Here is a 14,612-nt window from a genome sequence, read left to right as displayed (position 1 = left end):
ATCAGGAGACCCAGGGAGGAATGTAATAGTTAAAAGAATAAAGGTGAATGCTGTTAACTATTGGTACATGGAGGGGACTGGAAACATGAAGCAAGCTATATGATTTGTTCAATGTAAAACTAAAGATCTGCTCTGTAAACCTTCACTCAATTCACATTAAAAAGTTTTAAAGAATAAATAACCAAATGGAGTGAAAATCCATAGAAGGACATGAAATAATATTTTCTACCCAACGTTCTGGGCCCTCAACTAAAACCTGGAAAGTTCCAGCTGAAGCAAAGAACATGAAGTGCAAGGGAATGAGGCATTTCCCCTGGAATCAGGTAGAAAGTGCTGACGGACAAGAAAAGGTAAGCTTCTTGAAAAAGAGACAAAGAGGAAGACCCCCTGTGAGATGGATTGGCAAAGTGACAGCCTCATGGGCTCCAGCATGGCAATAACTGTGAGGTTGGCCCAGGATCGGGCAGTGTTTCATTCTGTTGTGCATAAGGTCTCTATGAGTCGGTACTGACTAGATGGCACCTAACAACAAGAACATAACTTCTTTGGGAGGCCAGAATTGGAGAGATTTTGGCCTTGGGATGATGAGGGAAATTTCATTTCAAGCAAAAAGGAAATGGTATGAACAAAGACACAGAGGCAGGAAAGTAAGGATGTTGGTGGAAAATAGAGTATTAATAATGTTGGAGTTATCAACAACATAGCTCTTCATAACATATAGCCCAGGTATCTGTAAGATAACCATTTGGAGCAAGCTTCCAAATGACATGGCACATCTGGAAATAGCTTCCTTTTGAACGTACATAAAGGCATGGTGTTGGATATGTTTGCATAGATGTGATGGTTTTAACTGATTTCCATTTTAAGATGCCTGTTTTGTTTTGTGTCTGCAGAAGGAAACTCCCCTTGCAAACGCTGCCTTCTGGGCAGCCAGGAAAGGAAACCTGGCGCTCCTGAAGCTGTTGTTGAACAGTGGCCGGGTGGATGTGGACTGCAGAGACAGTGTACGCACTGGATCCGGTACATGCATGCCAAGAACACACCATTCTCCCCTGTTGGCATGAGAACCCCTTGTGAATACGTTTCCTTTCACAGTGCTTAGTTACTTTTGTGCGTGTTTGCTTGCTTTATTCTTTTTTAAATCCTAGGTGCTGTGTTGTTGTTGTTAAGTTAAGTGCCGTGGAGTTGGTTCTGACTCACAGCGACCCTGTACAGGGTTTCCGAGGCTGTAAATCTTTACGGGAGTAGAAAGCCTCATCTTTCTCCTGCGGAACAGCTGGTAGTTTCGAACCACTGACCTTAAGGTTTGCAGCCCTATTCGTAACCACTACGCTACCAGGGCTCCTTATAGTGACCTTTAAAACACATGGGGGGAGTCAGAAAGCCAAGCAAACAGTTACATGCATTAAACCAAAGGTGGCCACAGTAGGGAGAGACGCTTCAGTGGGAAGCAGAATTGGCAGATTCCAAGAAGAAAAAGCAGTTTAGTCAAAGAATTCAGGACAGCTAACTGATTTTATGAAAAGATGGAGATCATTTATAGCAGAGGGGACCTTCCAGGGATGTAGAAGGTAGGTTTTTAGTTTAGTTTTGTTTATCTACTAAGACAAGAAAACAGAAAATGAAAGCCCCACCCAGCCTCTGTCATCTTTTCAGTACCTTTTACAACGTTAAGTACTCTAATTGGCAATTAAAGGGCAAATAAAAATAGATACTGCCATCCACTGGCACGCCCCACTCAATAATGAGAGCTCTCTCCCTTATAGCTAGAAGCAACAATCTCTGTCTACTCAGCAAGACTTCGCATCTCTGGGGACAAAGAGGGCCTCAGATGAGGACAGAGCTGAGGTGTTTTGATTTGAGGATTTAAATACAAATGTTTTCAAAGGATCCCAATTGTTTTCCTGAAAACAGGGTGTGCCATTTCCAGCTTTTATTGTATACATTTAGTTAAGTGAATGCAGCCAGCAGCCCCAGGAGTGAAATATTAGAGTTTGCTCCAGATGTCCCACAGGGGCCTGGTACAGGATATCTTGGGTTGGCACCTCCAGACCCGTTCTCAACACTTCTCCAGTTTGTTCCAAGAGTCTGAACTGTATGCATTGCAGCAGCAGAGCTGCCTGGCGTCTGGTTTCCAGTTGAGATTGGCCAATGGATTGGGAGGAGAATGAGATTGGGGAGCTCAGTGCCCTCCCTGTGCCTGTCTGCTGTCTTCCCCCTACAACGTTGTCACTCTCCAGGCCCTGACCACTGCAGCTGCCCCTCCGCTTCAGGCCTAGGGTTGGAAGGCTAGTAATAGAGTTCATTGCTACCTGCTCTGGGTCCCATATCTTTATAGTCTCCACGTCAGACTTTCTTCAGGTTATCACAATTTTACCACCTGAGTCTTCCTCCTAACTTTTCAGGGTCACCCTGCTGTCCCACATCCATATGCCCCCAGACAGCACCCAGTGTTATCAGCTTTCTTGGCACCTTGTCCATCTGAAGCATCTCTCTTCCTCTTTCCCTCAGAGCTCATACTCTGTCTAGCCTGCTGGGTGACTAGTAGCCATTTTGATTCAATTTTTGCTTTGTTGGAATACACAGGTATGTCTATAGGTCACCACTTACTGTTTTTTGTTGTTTTTTTCAAAAACATCATTTTATCTGGAAATTTCTGGAGAGAGAATTCTTTCAGCCCAAGGAGCAACTCTCTATGATGGTCATTTCCAACATCTCATTTCTTTTTTAGAGGGCCTCTCAGATGGTGTCTGAGGGGCAGAGAGATGTTTGGGATGGTGCAGCCCTTTGTTTCCCACAGTTCTGTGGTATTCCTAGTCACCTCCTCTGTACGCTATATTCACCTTCTCTGTGTGTCACCTGGATAAGGATCTCAGGCTCCAAGTTGCTCTCTTGTGGTGGTGGTTGGTTTCCTAGGTTAGTACTGCCCTCACTAATGGGGCCAAGGCTCCATGACTCCCTAGAAAGCCTGGGAGAGCTATTAGAATGCAAAGATTGGTCTGGTGGGCTTTATTGGGAACTGTTCTGAACCTCAAATAATCTTACTTTTCCAACAAATGGCAACAAATACTTTTGGCCTGTGTTTGCCACAATTTTAATTTGCTAACATTCATGTTCAATTTCTAGATTCATGTTGCCTTTTCAGGATGTTTACTTTTTTTTTTTGCTTAGTTGATCTCCAAGGCTGTCCAATGTTGGTATGTGCTGTTGACACACCTTTACCACAAAGGTATACAATGACATGACTTTTTAGTCTCTAGATATATTAATGTGTGCACTTCACTGCCTTACTTGCTATGGTTTTCACTACATTTATGATGAGGCTTTCTGCTCCCATAAAGATTTACAGCCTTGGGAACCCTGTACAGGTTTGCTATGAGTCGGAACCGACTCCACGGCACATAACAACAACAACAACATACCCATTACCCTGTGGTCAAAACAAGTTAGTTTTGAAAAGATAAACACATAGTCAAACATCAAGTATTAGAATTAAGTAGGATAGTAAAATGAAAACTGATTTAAAAATTTTAACTTCAGGCAAAGACATAAAGTAAAATTCTTTACTATCTGAAGAATTAAAGTTGAACTGATGGGTTTTGAAAATAAAAGAAACATTGTTGTTTAACTAAATACTTCAACAGATAACCATTATTTTCTTTCTCCTTTACCCCAACTTCTGGCTTTTTATCAATTAATGTGTTTTACCAAATGATGTAGACCTGAAATGAAATCTATAAAGTTCTTTTGTTGTTTGTTTTATTCATCTCGCTTGACTTTAAAACAAAAGAGTCTACTATATTTCAATTCTCTCTTTTAAAATATCCAAATTGAGTGCTTTGTGTTTCCTATGGTTTATGATTAATTTTATTTTAAGACCAGTGTGACCCAGGATAAAAAAATTTCTCACCTCTTACATAAAGGATACATTCATAGCTTATCTATTCAGATTGGCTTGAAATCAAGGGCTCTCATATGCTATGTAAATAAAATTCTTCACATACAAGAGGAAGTTAGTAATAACCAACATTGTCACTCCAATACTGAAAAATGCAGAGGAAAAAGTTCGACAGAGTAAAGGATTGGATCATCTATATAAATGTTCCACATTCAAATATAGTCAGGTGGTATACAAACACGATCGTAGAGCACTGCTCTGAAGTCATTAGCTTTTCTTGATTCTGCTTGTGGTCGTCTTATCTATAGTAAACAAGACTTTCTCAAAACCAGCTTTGCCATTCACAGACGTCAACAAGACCCATGTGATAACATTTGCTGAACTACCATAATATAATATTAATATCTAACATTTGCTAAACGGTGCTGCAGGAGAATGCACTGGACCACCAGCTGCTCCTCAGAAACCCTAGACAGGGTTGCTATCAGTTGGAAGTGACTTGATGACGCTGAACAGCAACACATGATCTAACATCAATATTTCTAGACATGTTGCCTGAATTACCTCATCTACTCAATCAATCAGGCAGATGAATTTTACAGATGAAGATGTTGGTGACCGCAAGCACTGAGATGCTGAGGCCCTGTGTCATGGACGAAAATCCAACACGAAGGCCCTCCTCAGGATTGTGAGCCATGGACCTTGAGGGCTAAAGGAAGTGACCTCCTGACATCCTGGGTTCATTGGTTTTTGTGAACTCACTGGTGGGCTACCTCTGTATAATTTTCTTTGGTCTTATTATTCATTCTATGCTTCTAACTCCAGTAATTGTAGCTTCTGAGAAAATGGTTTCTTATGTGCCTCTCTTAATGTCTCCACTGTGTTGGCAGTGCGTAGGGTCCTGGGAACAAATCTCTCTGAGGAACAAGCTCTGGTCACCTGACAAGCATGTCAAAACTGTTCTTTATCAAGTTATTCATTTATGTTTGATATTAACTTTATACATGAGCTCTTGATATCCATGTACAATAATAAAACCAAAACCCCCTCTAAAGCCGAGGCAGTAAAACTTCCTGATACAAACAAAGGCAGGTTTGCTGGGATTACGCAGGGAGGCTCTAGAGAGAAACTGCCCAGGGTATTCACTCAAAGTAGATTGGTAAATTCTGGGAGTATTGTTTAAAGAATAATAGTGGCAGCCCCCTCAAACTGTCCCCAGGTATAAACAGATTAACCTAGATGTTCTCCTTCCTCCTGAAAGTTTAAGCCAGGTATCTGAAACAGCTTGACTCCCTTCAGACCTTTTAAATCCTTTTCACCTTTACCCATTAGAGATTAAGTGCTAAAGGTATGTTAAGTAGCCTTGAGAAACCTCACGTTGCTGCCTTGGGTCATTTAAGCCTAAAAAGTAATTTATAACAGTTTGCTTGAATTTTGGGAAAATTAAGAATGTTAGATTATTAAGACAATTTGCGATATATATTTTAGAATTTGTTTCTGTAAATCATTGTGTCCTGTTTTGAACCATTAATCACATTTCATTTATGTACCCTGTCTTATCTGAATAATCACCTTCTTCCTTTTTGCAAAATCCCTCCCTGAAAAACTAAAAGACGAATGCAGATTGAATGTTGCATGCAATACTGCCTGCAGTGCAGGGTCTGCCTGCCAGTTTTGCATCCACTCTGGTCTCGGAGTGTCTCTTTTTTTCTCTCGTTGCATCTTTGTGTATATTCTTTCTCTATTTCTTTCACCACCAGATCTCCCTACTTTGTGAACCAAACTTCCCTGTTGAGGCAGGTCCCCAACATGAAGAGAACGAGAATATGAAAGCTTATGTAACCTGCCCAAGGTCACACTGAGTGACCACTCAACTCTCCTAACTTCCTATAAAATCTCACAGATGTAAATAATCATAAACTATGATTCGCTTGTCTCTCTAGACCTGGCCACCCTGCCTCATATGCAAAACTAGATCTCTTGTCACCCACTCCTGAAAAAATGTGAAGAAGTGGTGTTTAAGATCACAATTTAGAAGTCCTTGAAAATGACTAAATTACAAAAGTCAGCTTTAATTGGAAGGATCCAGATTACCTGATGTGCCTCAACTCCTTGAATCTTAAAGCTGAAAGAGATCTTGGCATCACCTTCTCTAGGCTCTCATTTCAAAGATGCAGTAAATGAGTCCCTGTAATTTTAAGCAACTTGTTACACGGTTGATGCCAGAGGTCGACTCAGGCCCCAAGGCTCCTACCTTTTTATGCTTTAATCTTGTTTCATTGTGGTGCCTTTCATCTCTACCTGAACTGTTTTGAAGATAAAGACTTCTAAACAGAAAACAGACACCTTCTTTTGCATTAATAATAGTGTTCTGGCTCAGAAATTGTTTAATCTAAATCATAAAATGAAGTCATTACGTCACTGCTGCCTTACAATGTAGTAACTGGTTGACTTGGACTTCATTTCTGAAGATTATGAAAGTGAGTGAATATTTAAATGGAAAGTTCCAACCTCTGCAATTTGTTGCCTTGCATTTTTCCATCGAGTCTGCTTTTAAGGTCATTCACTAGGTGGTTTTATTACTATGGGAAATTTGGAGCTGAGACTTGTCCTAAGTGGGCTGATGTAGTCTTTTCCAGGAACTTACTCTAGGATATAAGGGCAGCCTGGCATAATTCTTCATGTTTCTCCTTCATCTAGTATGGCACCACGCTCCTCATGGTCGCCTCCTACGCGGGTCACCTGGACTGTGTGAAGGAACTGGTTCTACAGGGAGCAGACATCAATCTCCAGAGAGAGGTGGGTCAGCATTTGAGCTTGAATAAGAATGTCAGGGTGATGGACATAGAAATCTCCCTAATAGTGAATTAGTAAGGAAACACCAGTTGCCAACAAGTCAACTGTGACTCATGGCAACCTCATGTGTGTCTGAGTAGAACTGTGCTCTTTAGGGCTTTTGATGACTGATTTTAGGGGAATTGGATTGCCAGATCTTTCTTCTGTGATGGGTGGACTTGAACCTCCAAACATTTGGTTAGCAGCTGAGTACATTAATCATTGGCATCACCCTGGGACTCCAGGTTGGTAGTGAGAGCAACAGTAATCATTGCTTTATTGTGATGGAACATTAAAACTTAGATTCAGGGGCTCACTGTGTCTGAAAACAAGACTCTGAAGCAATCCATTAGTTGGGCATCAGTTGAGTTGTGTCTTGTCAGGTGTGTGTCTTAGCCTGAGGTAACCAAACCTTTAATTACAATCCTTAAACATTCATACATTTTGTGCAAAGCTAAAAGCAGTTCGTACTTCTCTTGGGATAAGATGCTATGGAATCAATAGGACTTTAGTATCAAGATCACAATAAGGAGTCACCACTGATTCTTTTTTTTTTTTTTAAGTTTTATTGTAAATTGAGTGAAGGTTTACAGAGATCATCGGTTTTGCATTCAACAAAGCATACACTTTTTTTCATCTCAATGATTGCAATCTCCTCCCTGCAACAACAGTTATCCCACTTCCTCCCTGTGGTTTTTTATTCCATTACATCCTCCTTCCCACCCCTTCAAAACTTTGGCCTTAGGTAAATGTTGTTCTTTTGATCTTGAATGATTGCCCATCCTTGGTGAGCATACCTTACTAATGTTGTTGTTATCCTATAGCCTTACCTACTATTTGGCTGAAAATTGGGCTATGAGGCTTTTTGTTGTTGTATTTTGTTCCACATTTTCTCCCACACTGTTTGGAACCTTCTAATGTGATCTTTTTCAGAGCAGTTGGTAATGGTAGCCAGGTTCCATCTAGTCCTTCTGAACTCAGAGCCACACGGTGACTAATGTTCACCTGCTCCATTGGTCCATTGGATAAGTTGATTCCAGGCATCTTAGTAACAACTTAGATGACTGCTCATGAACTTCTAAGATTCCAGTAGCTGCTCACCAAAGTAGGATGTAGAGCATAGTCTTTGTGGACTAGCTTATGCCATTTGATCATGGTGTCCCTTGAGAGACTATGGGCCTGAGCCCCTAGGCCCAGCAACTCATTGCCTTAACGTGTTTCATCATTTTGCCCCGTATTTGCTCCACCTCATTCATAGATGTGTTTGCAGCAAAGGTAAATAAATACCCTCTGTCCAACCCTTAGATATTTGTGGGTATATTCCTACTCTCTCACCCCCACCCATTCTGCCTGTGTATCTGTCCATGTATCTACCCACAGATCACTGTTGTTCCAGGGTTGTATATATAACACTATGTACCTCTATCCTCTTTAGCCCATGCATATATCCCTGTATCTTCACCTACTTTCATCATTCTTCTGACAACCTCCCTCTTCTTGTATATTGTCCTCCCTGTCACCCGAGTTAACATGTATCTATTGTATAGCCTGTGAATCTCTATCCCTCCCACCCCTGGAAATCATCAAAGAGTATTTCTTTTAGCATAAAAATCTTTTATATTTTACAACACTAGTTTCATATAATATTTGTCCTATTGTGATTGAATCATTTCCTTCAGCATAATATCCCCCAGATTCATCCATATTTTGAGGTGTTTCGCTGATTCATCATTCTTCTTCAATGATGTATAGTATTTCATTGTGCTGTGTACCAGTGTTTGTTTCTCCATTCTTCCATTGATGGGTATTTAGACGGTCTCCATCTTTTTGCCGTTGTGAACAGTGCTATGATAAATTATGTCATGATTCTTATTTCTTGGAGATATGTACCAAGTAGAAGGATGACTGGGTCATACAGTATTTCTATTTCCATCATTTTGAAGAAGCACCATACTGCTCTCCACAGCGGTTGTACCATTTTCCATCAATGTAGGAGAGTCCAAGTCTCTCCACACCTTTGGTTAGCATTTGTTATTTTCTGTTTTTTTTGAACTTGGCTATTAATGCTGGGGTGAGATGGTATCTCATTGTTGTTTTGATTTGCATCTCTCTAAAGGACGCCTGGTGCAACACTATAAGATAAGCACTGGACTGCTAAACACAGGTCAGCAGTTCAAACCCATCAACTGCTCCGCAGAAACTGTGTGCAGGGTCACTATGAGTCAGACTGACTCACAGCACTTAACAACAACAAAAGGAATGACTAATGATCATGAATATTTCTTCATTTGTTTGTTGGCTGCTTGAATATCTTCTTTGATGAAGTGTCTGCCCATTCATGTTCTCTGCCCATTTTTAAATTGGGTTGTTTGTCTTTTTCTTGTTGAGATGTTGTAGTTTTTGTAAATTTTAGATATTACTTGAGTCAGCTGCACCTTAGTCATTGCAAAAACATTTTTCTTGGTCTGTGGGCTCTCTTTTTATTCTTTTGGTGAAATCTTTTGATGCACAAAAGTGTAGACACTTTCAGGAGGTCCCAGTCAAGTGTTTTGTCTTCTACTATTTGTGTGTTTTTAGTGATGTTTGACAGTATATTTGTGCAATATATTAATGCTCCTAAGTTTGTCCCTATTTCTTCATTGATGATCTTTACAGTTTTACATTTAGGTCTTTAATGTTAAGTTGTGTTTGTTTTGGTGTACGGTGTGAAATATGGGTCATATTTCATTATTCTGCTAATGGAATTCCAGTTTCTCCAGCACCATTTGTTGAAGAGAATCTCTCTTCCCCATGTAATGTGTTTTGGCCCTTTGTCAGAGATCATCTAATGCATGTGGATGGATTTACTTCTGGGTTCTCACTTCTGCTCCCTTGATCTATGTATTTTTTGTTGTACTAGTACCCGGCAGTTTTGAAAATTGAGTCTGTGTAGTTGAATTTGATATCAGGAAGTGAGAGATTTCCAACGTTTTTCTTCTTCTTAAGTAAGGCTTTGCTTATCCAAGGTCTCTTTCCTTTCCTTTTATAGTGGTTGTTGCTGTTGTTAGGTGCCGTCAGGTCAGTTCCGAGCCATAGCAACACTATGAACAACAGAACAAAACCCTGCCCAGTGCTGTGCCAACCTCACAATCGTTATGCTTGAACCATTGCTGCTGCTGCTGTGCCAATACAGCTCATTGGGGGTCTCCCTCTTTTTTGCTGACCCCCCACTTTACTAAACATGATGTCCTTTTCCAGGGACTGGTCACTTCTGATAATATGGCCTAAGTATGGAAACAAAGTCTGGTCATCTTGGCTTCTAAGGAGCACTCTGGTTATACTTCTTCCAACAAAGATCTGTTTGTTCTTCTGGCAGTCCATGGTGCTTTTAATATTTTTCTCCAACATCATAACTCAAATGCATCCATTCTTCTACGGTCTTTCTTATTTTGTTGTCCAACTTTCACATGCATATGAGGCTATTGAAAATACATTGACTTGAGTCAGCTGCACTTTAGTCCTCAGACTGACATCTTTGCTCTTGAACACTTTAAAGAGATCTTGTGCAGCAGATTTGCCGGTTGTGATACATTGTTTGACTTCTTGACTGATCCAAGCAAAATGAAGTCTTTTAACAACTTGAATCCTTTCTCCATTTATCACAGTGTTATTCATACTTCAGTGGTGAAGATTTCTGTTTTCTTGACATCCATATAAAATTAGTGATCAGCTTTTCCATCTCTTTAAAGAGTGCCATTTGAATCTGGATTGGGATTGCATTAAATCTACAACACCACACCAGGATTATGCCCTTAAGTATGTTGAGGTATTTTCCTTTTATTCCTATTTTGTTGAGTTTTTTGTTTTAATCAGGAATGGATGTTGGATTTTGTCAAATGCCTTTTCTGCATTAATCAATATGATCATGTGGTTCTTTTCCTTTGTTTTATTTATGTGGTGGATTACATTGACTGTTTTTCTACTATTGAGCCATGCTTTCATCCCTGGTATGAATTCCACTTGGTCATGATGTATTATTTTTTGATACATTGTTGAATTCTATTGGCTAAAATTTCATTGAGAATTTTTGCATGTCTGCTCATATTGATCTATAATTTTCTTTTTTAGTGAGGTGTTTGCCTGGTTTTTGGTATGAGGATTATGTTCATTTCATAAAATGTATTTAGGAGTCTTCCATCCTTTCCTATGTTTTAGAAGAGTTTGAGTAGAATTGGTACCAGCTCTTCTCTGAATGTTTGGAAGAATTTGCCATTAAAGCCATCTGGGCCTGGACTTTTTTTGTTGGAGTTTTTCTTTTAATGACCTGATCAATTTCTTCTTTTGTTATAGATCTGTTCAAGCTTTCTATTTCATTTTTGCTAGTTTATATAGGTTGTTTTTGTTTGTTTGTTTGTTTTAGCTTGTCCATTTTTCAAATTTGTCCAAATTTTCAAATTTGTTAAGAGTCCAGTTCTTCATAGTATTCTGTTATTATCCCTTTTATTTCCATTGGTTCTGTTTGATATCACCCATGTTTTTTATGATGCATGTTATTTGCATATTTTCCTTCTTTTCTTTTGTTTGATTTGCCAGTGGCTTGTCAATTTTATTAATTCTCTCAAAGACCCTACTTCTTGTCTTGTTGATTCTATGTTTTTCAGTTTTCTGTTTCATTTATTTCTGCTCTAATCTTTATTGTTTCTTTTCTTCTGGTGTCTGTAGGCTTACTTTTCTGCTCTTTTTCTAATTGTTGGAGATGTTGTGTTAATCTGTTGATTTTAGTTATTTCTTCTTTTGGGATGTATGCATTTATTGCTATAAATTGTTCTCTAAGCACTGATTTGGTATGTCCCAAAGATTTTGGACTAGAGGATACATGGTTGGTCCTATCTAGAGGAGCAATGAAGAGATGGGCATTTTCGCATCGCCTTTAGGATCCGATGTGAGGCAGGGCTCTGTATGTTTCTGACCTCGGATCTGATCAAGGGCCTGGTGAGCTGACCATTATGAAGACTCTTAGATCATCTCTAGAATGAATTTACCACTCAGTCCACCACTGACTCAGACCTCACATGGGTTATGGGGCAAGTTCCAAATCATAATGAACCACTTGGTTTTCTTTGATTAGACCTTATTCCAGGGCATGTCCCACAGTCTTTTGAGAAAGAACAAATCATAAACCAAATTTTCATCAAGTAAAATACACACTTCTCTTCCCCTGTACTGCTTCACCTCAGTAAAGCAAATTAAGACACACCAGACCTTAGGGCTGTGTCAGACTTTCTAAAGAGTGTCCTGAATCCCTCCTATTGAGGTAGACCGTGGAAAGGTGACATTCGACTGAACGAATTGAAGATCACGTTCTCCATAACCCAGATCAACAAGTCTAGTGTACTAAGAAGAGCAGTACAGAGAAATGATAGTAAATTCAATAGTTCAAATTTTCTCAGAGCCTTTTGAGAAATTTTCATAACGGTTTATTTATTTATTTAATTCCATCTTTAGTTTCCAATTGTGACATTTCTAACCAGATAAATGGAGTTAAACTGAATCCACCACAGGGAAGATAACCAGACTTTCAGGAAAGACCCTGGGAAAAGCCAACCCCAAATTAGATTCTCCAGCATATGGGTCTAGTTCAGCTTTACAGAGACATCCCTCATCTGTCTGACGCAGACCAGGAGTGTGTCCGTGTTCCTAACGTCCCAGATGAGAGCAGTTTTCATCTGTAATGAGATAGGCCCGTCAACCTAGTGCTTCAACAGGAATGCTGCACTAACCCATACTGCCCAGGAGCCACACAAATACACACCCCAGAACCTCCTCCTAGCACCATGCTCGTAGAAGGTGACAGGAAGTGTCCCAAGTCTGCCCCCTGGTCCAAAGACGACCCAGTGCACAAGTGTGTCAGGGAAGGGGAAGGAAAGTGCCTGGGATCCTGAGGTTGAATCCTAAAGATCCAGTGCTGAGAAATTTGAAATGAACGGCACAGCTCCAATAAGAAAAGTCATGACCAACCTTGAGTAAAGAACTTTACCTGCCTTCCTCCCAGTCCCAGAGGGAGAGAGAAAGGTCCAAGGTCTCAATTCATTCAGACAGCACCCATCGGCATGGGATGTCTCATGGGAAGGTGCCTAGGCCCCAGGCTCCTGTGTCCCAGTACTGCACACTGCTGGCAATGCCTCCTGGGGGCAGAGTTTCTCTCCCTGCTTCTCCTCTTTGAGGTTTCTGCGGGCACTCCCCAGAATGCCTCACCTAGGTCTGCACACTCAGCTTGTCCTGCTTCTGTGCTCCAGTCCCCCCTTTTGGGGCTCTCAGAAGGCCACCATGGCCTGCACTGGCAGGTTCTCCTTATTGTTTACTCACTCTGCTGCAGGTGGGCTGTAGGAGGGTAGGAGAGGCACCTCTGCAGAACACACCCCTGACTGGGGAAGGCAGCCAGAGTGGCTGCAGGCAATCTCTTCCTCCTCCTCGTCTCCCAGTCAGGCTCTGAAAATCTGTCTTGGAAGAAGTAAAGACATAACCTTGTTTTATTGTGCATCACAGATACTGCGTTTCATTGTGTGAGTTGTTGTTTTTTGTTTTTATTTTTTACAAATTGAAGATGTTGCAACCCTACATTTAGCAAGCCTACTGGGGTCGTTTTTCCAACAGCATGTGATGATCACTTCATTTCTCTGTCACATTTTGGTAATTCTCACAGTATTTCAAATGTTTTCATAATGCTACCGTACACTTAAGAGACTAGAGTATAAACATAATTTTTATATGCACTGGAAAACAGAAAAAGTTTGTGCAGCTCATTTTATTGCGATATCAGGTTTACTGAAGTGATCTAGAATTGAAACCACGATGTCTTCAAGGGTTGCCTGTACAGCCAGAATGCTCCTTAGAATCAAGGATGATGAAACTTAGACTTCATCTCACATACTCTGGATATAACTTATCAGGAGGAATCAATGGCTGGAGGAGGACATTATACTTAGTTGTTGTTATGTGTTTCTGAGTCAATTCTGACTCATAGTGACCCTGTATAGGATTTCCAAGGAGCAGCTGGTGAGTCTGAACCACTGACCTTGTGGTTATCAGTCTGGTGCTTATACAACAGAGCCACACCTGGACTCCTTATGCTTGATAGAAAAAGTCAAAGAAAAAGAGACTGGACTGACACAGTGGCTACAACAATGCACTCAAAGGTTAGCACAGCACCAGACAGGGTTTCTTCCTGTTGGACATAGGTTTGCTATCTGTCAGAACAAATTCCATGGTACATAACAATACCAGATCATCGTTTTAGGTAATTTTCATGTCAGCAGTTGAATTCTCTCTAGGAGAAAAATGTTTGGACCCATTGAGAATTATAGTGGAAAATTACCCTAATCTTTTTTTTCCATTCTTGCTTTATATTCCTTATTTATTATCACTTCAAGGGAAAAGGCAGATTTTCCCTAATAAAAACAATATTATTCAGACCTGCTTACTTTCAAAAAACAAAGAAATATACTGAGGGCTAATGGTAACACAAACAAAAATCTCTTAAGGACTGAGAAAAGTTGAGAGAAGAATAGAAAGAAATATTGGGTTGATTACTAGTCAATCAATAGTCTTTATGATTTTTTTTTTACTTAAATGTTTTATTGTGAATTATGTGATAGTTTACATGGGAGGACATTAGTTTTACATTCATTCTATCGTATATTGTTTCATTGCCATGGTTACAATCCCCTCCATGCATCATTAACCAGCCAAAGGGTTTACCCTGTAATGCTTCCCCTGTACCCCCCAGTTCTTCAGCATACAGTTGCTCTCCCTCTCTGGATCTAAAGTCTCCAGCTGCTCCATCGCTCCACGTCATCATCTCTGCCTCCATTTCAGGCATCACTGCTTCTCTGGGTAGGGT

General features: G+C 40.3%; 1 protein-coding gene across 1 annotated transcript in view; it reads left to right on the top strand.

Moving 5' to 3' along the window:
• The first annotated feature begins 284 nt into the window (after positions 1–284).
• ANKRD29 (ankyrin repeat domain 29) overlaps positions 285–14,612 on the top strand; it is a 61,731-nt gene continuing 47,403 nt past the window's right edge. Inside the window, exons 1-3 of the mRNA XM_006835120.1 lie at positions 285–350; positions 894–1,004; positions 6,599–6,697. Of these exons, the coding sequence (XP_006835183.1) occupies positions 285–350; positions 894–1,004; positions 6,599–6,697 (276 nt within the window). The remainder of the gene's footprint in view (positions 351–893; positions 1,005–6,598; positions 6,698–14,612) is intronic.

The sequence above is a fragment of the Chrysochloris asiatica genome, unplaced genomic scaffold (assembly GCF_000296735.1).
Source record: "Chrysochloris asiatica unplaced genomic scaffold, ChrAsi1.0 scaffold00015, whole genome shotgun sequence".
Taxonomy (NCBI): Eukaryota; Metazoa; Chordata; class Mammalia; order Afrosoricida; family Chrysochloridae; genus Chrysochloris; species Chrysochloris asiatica.
This window is presented reverse-complemented; position numbering and strand designations above follow the sequence as displayed.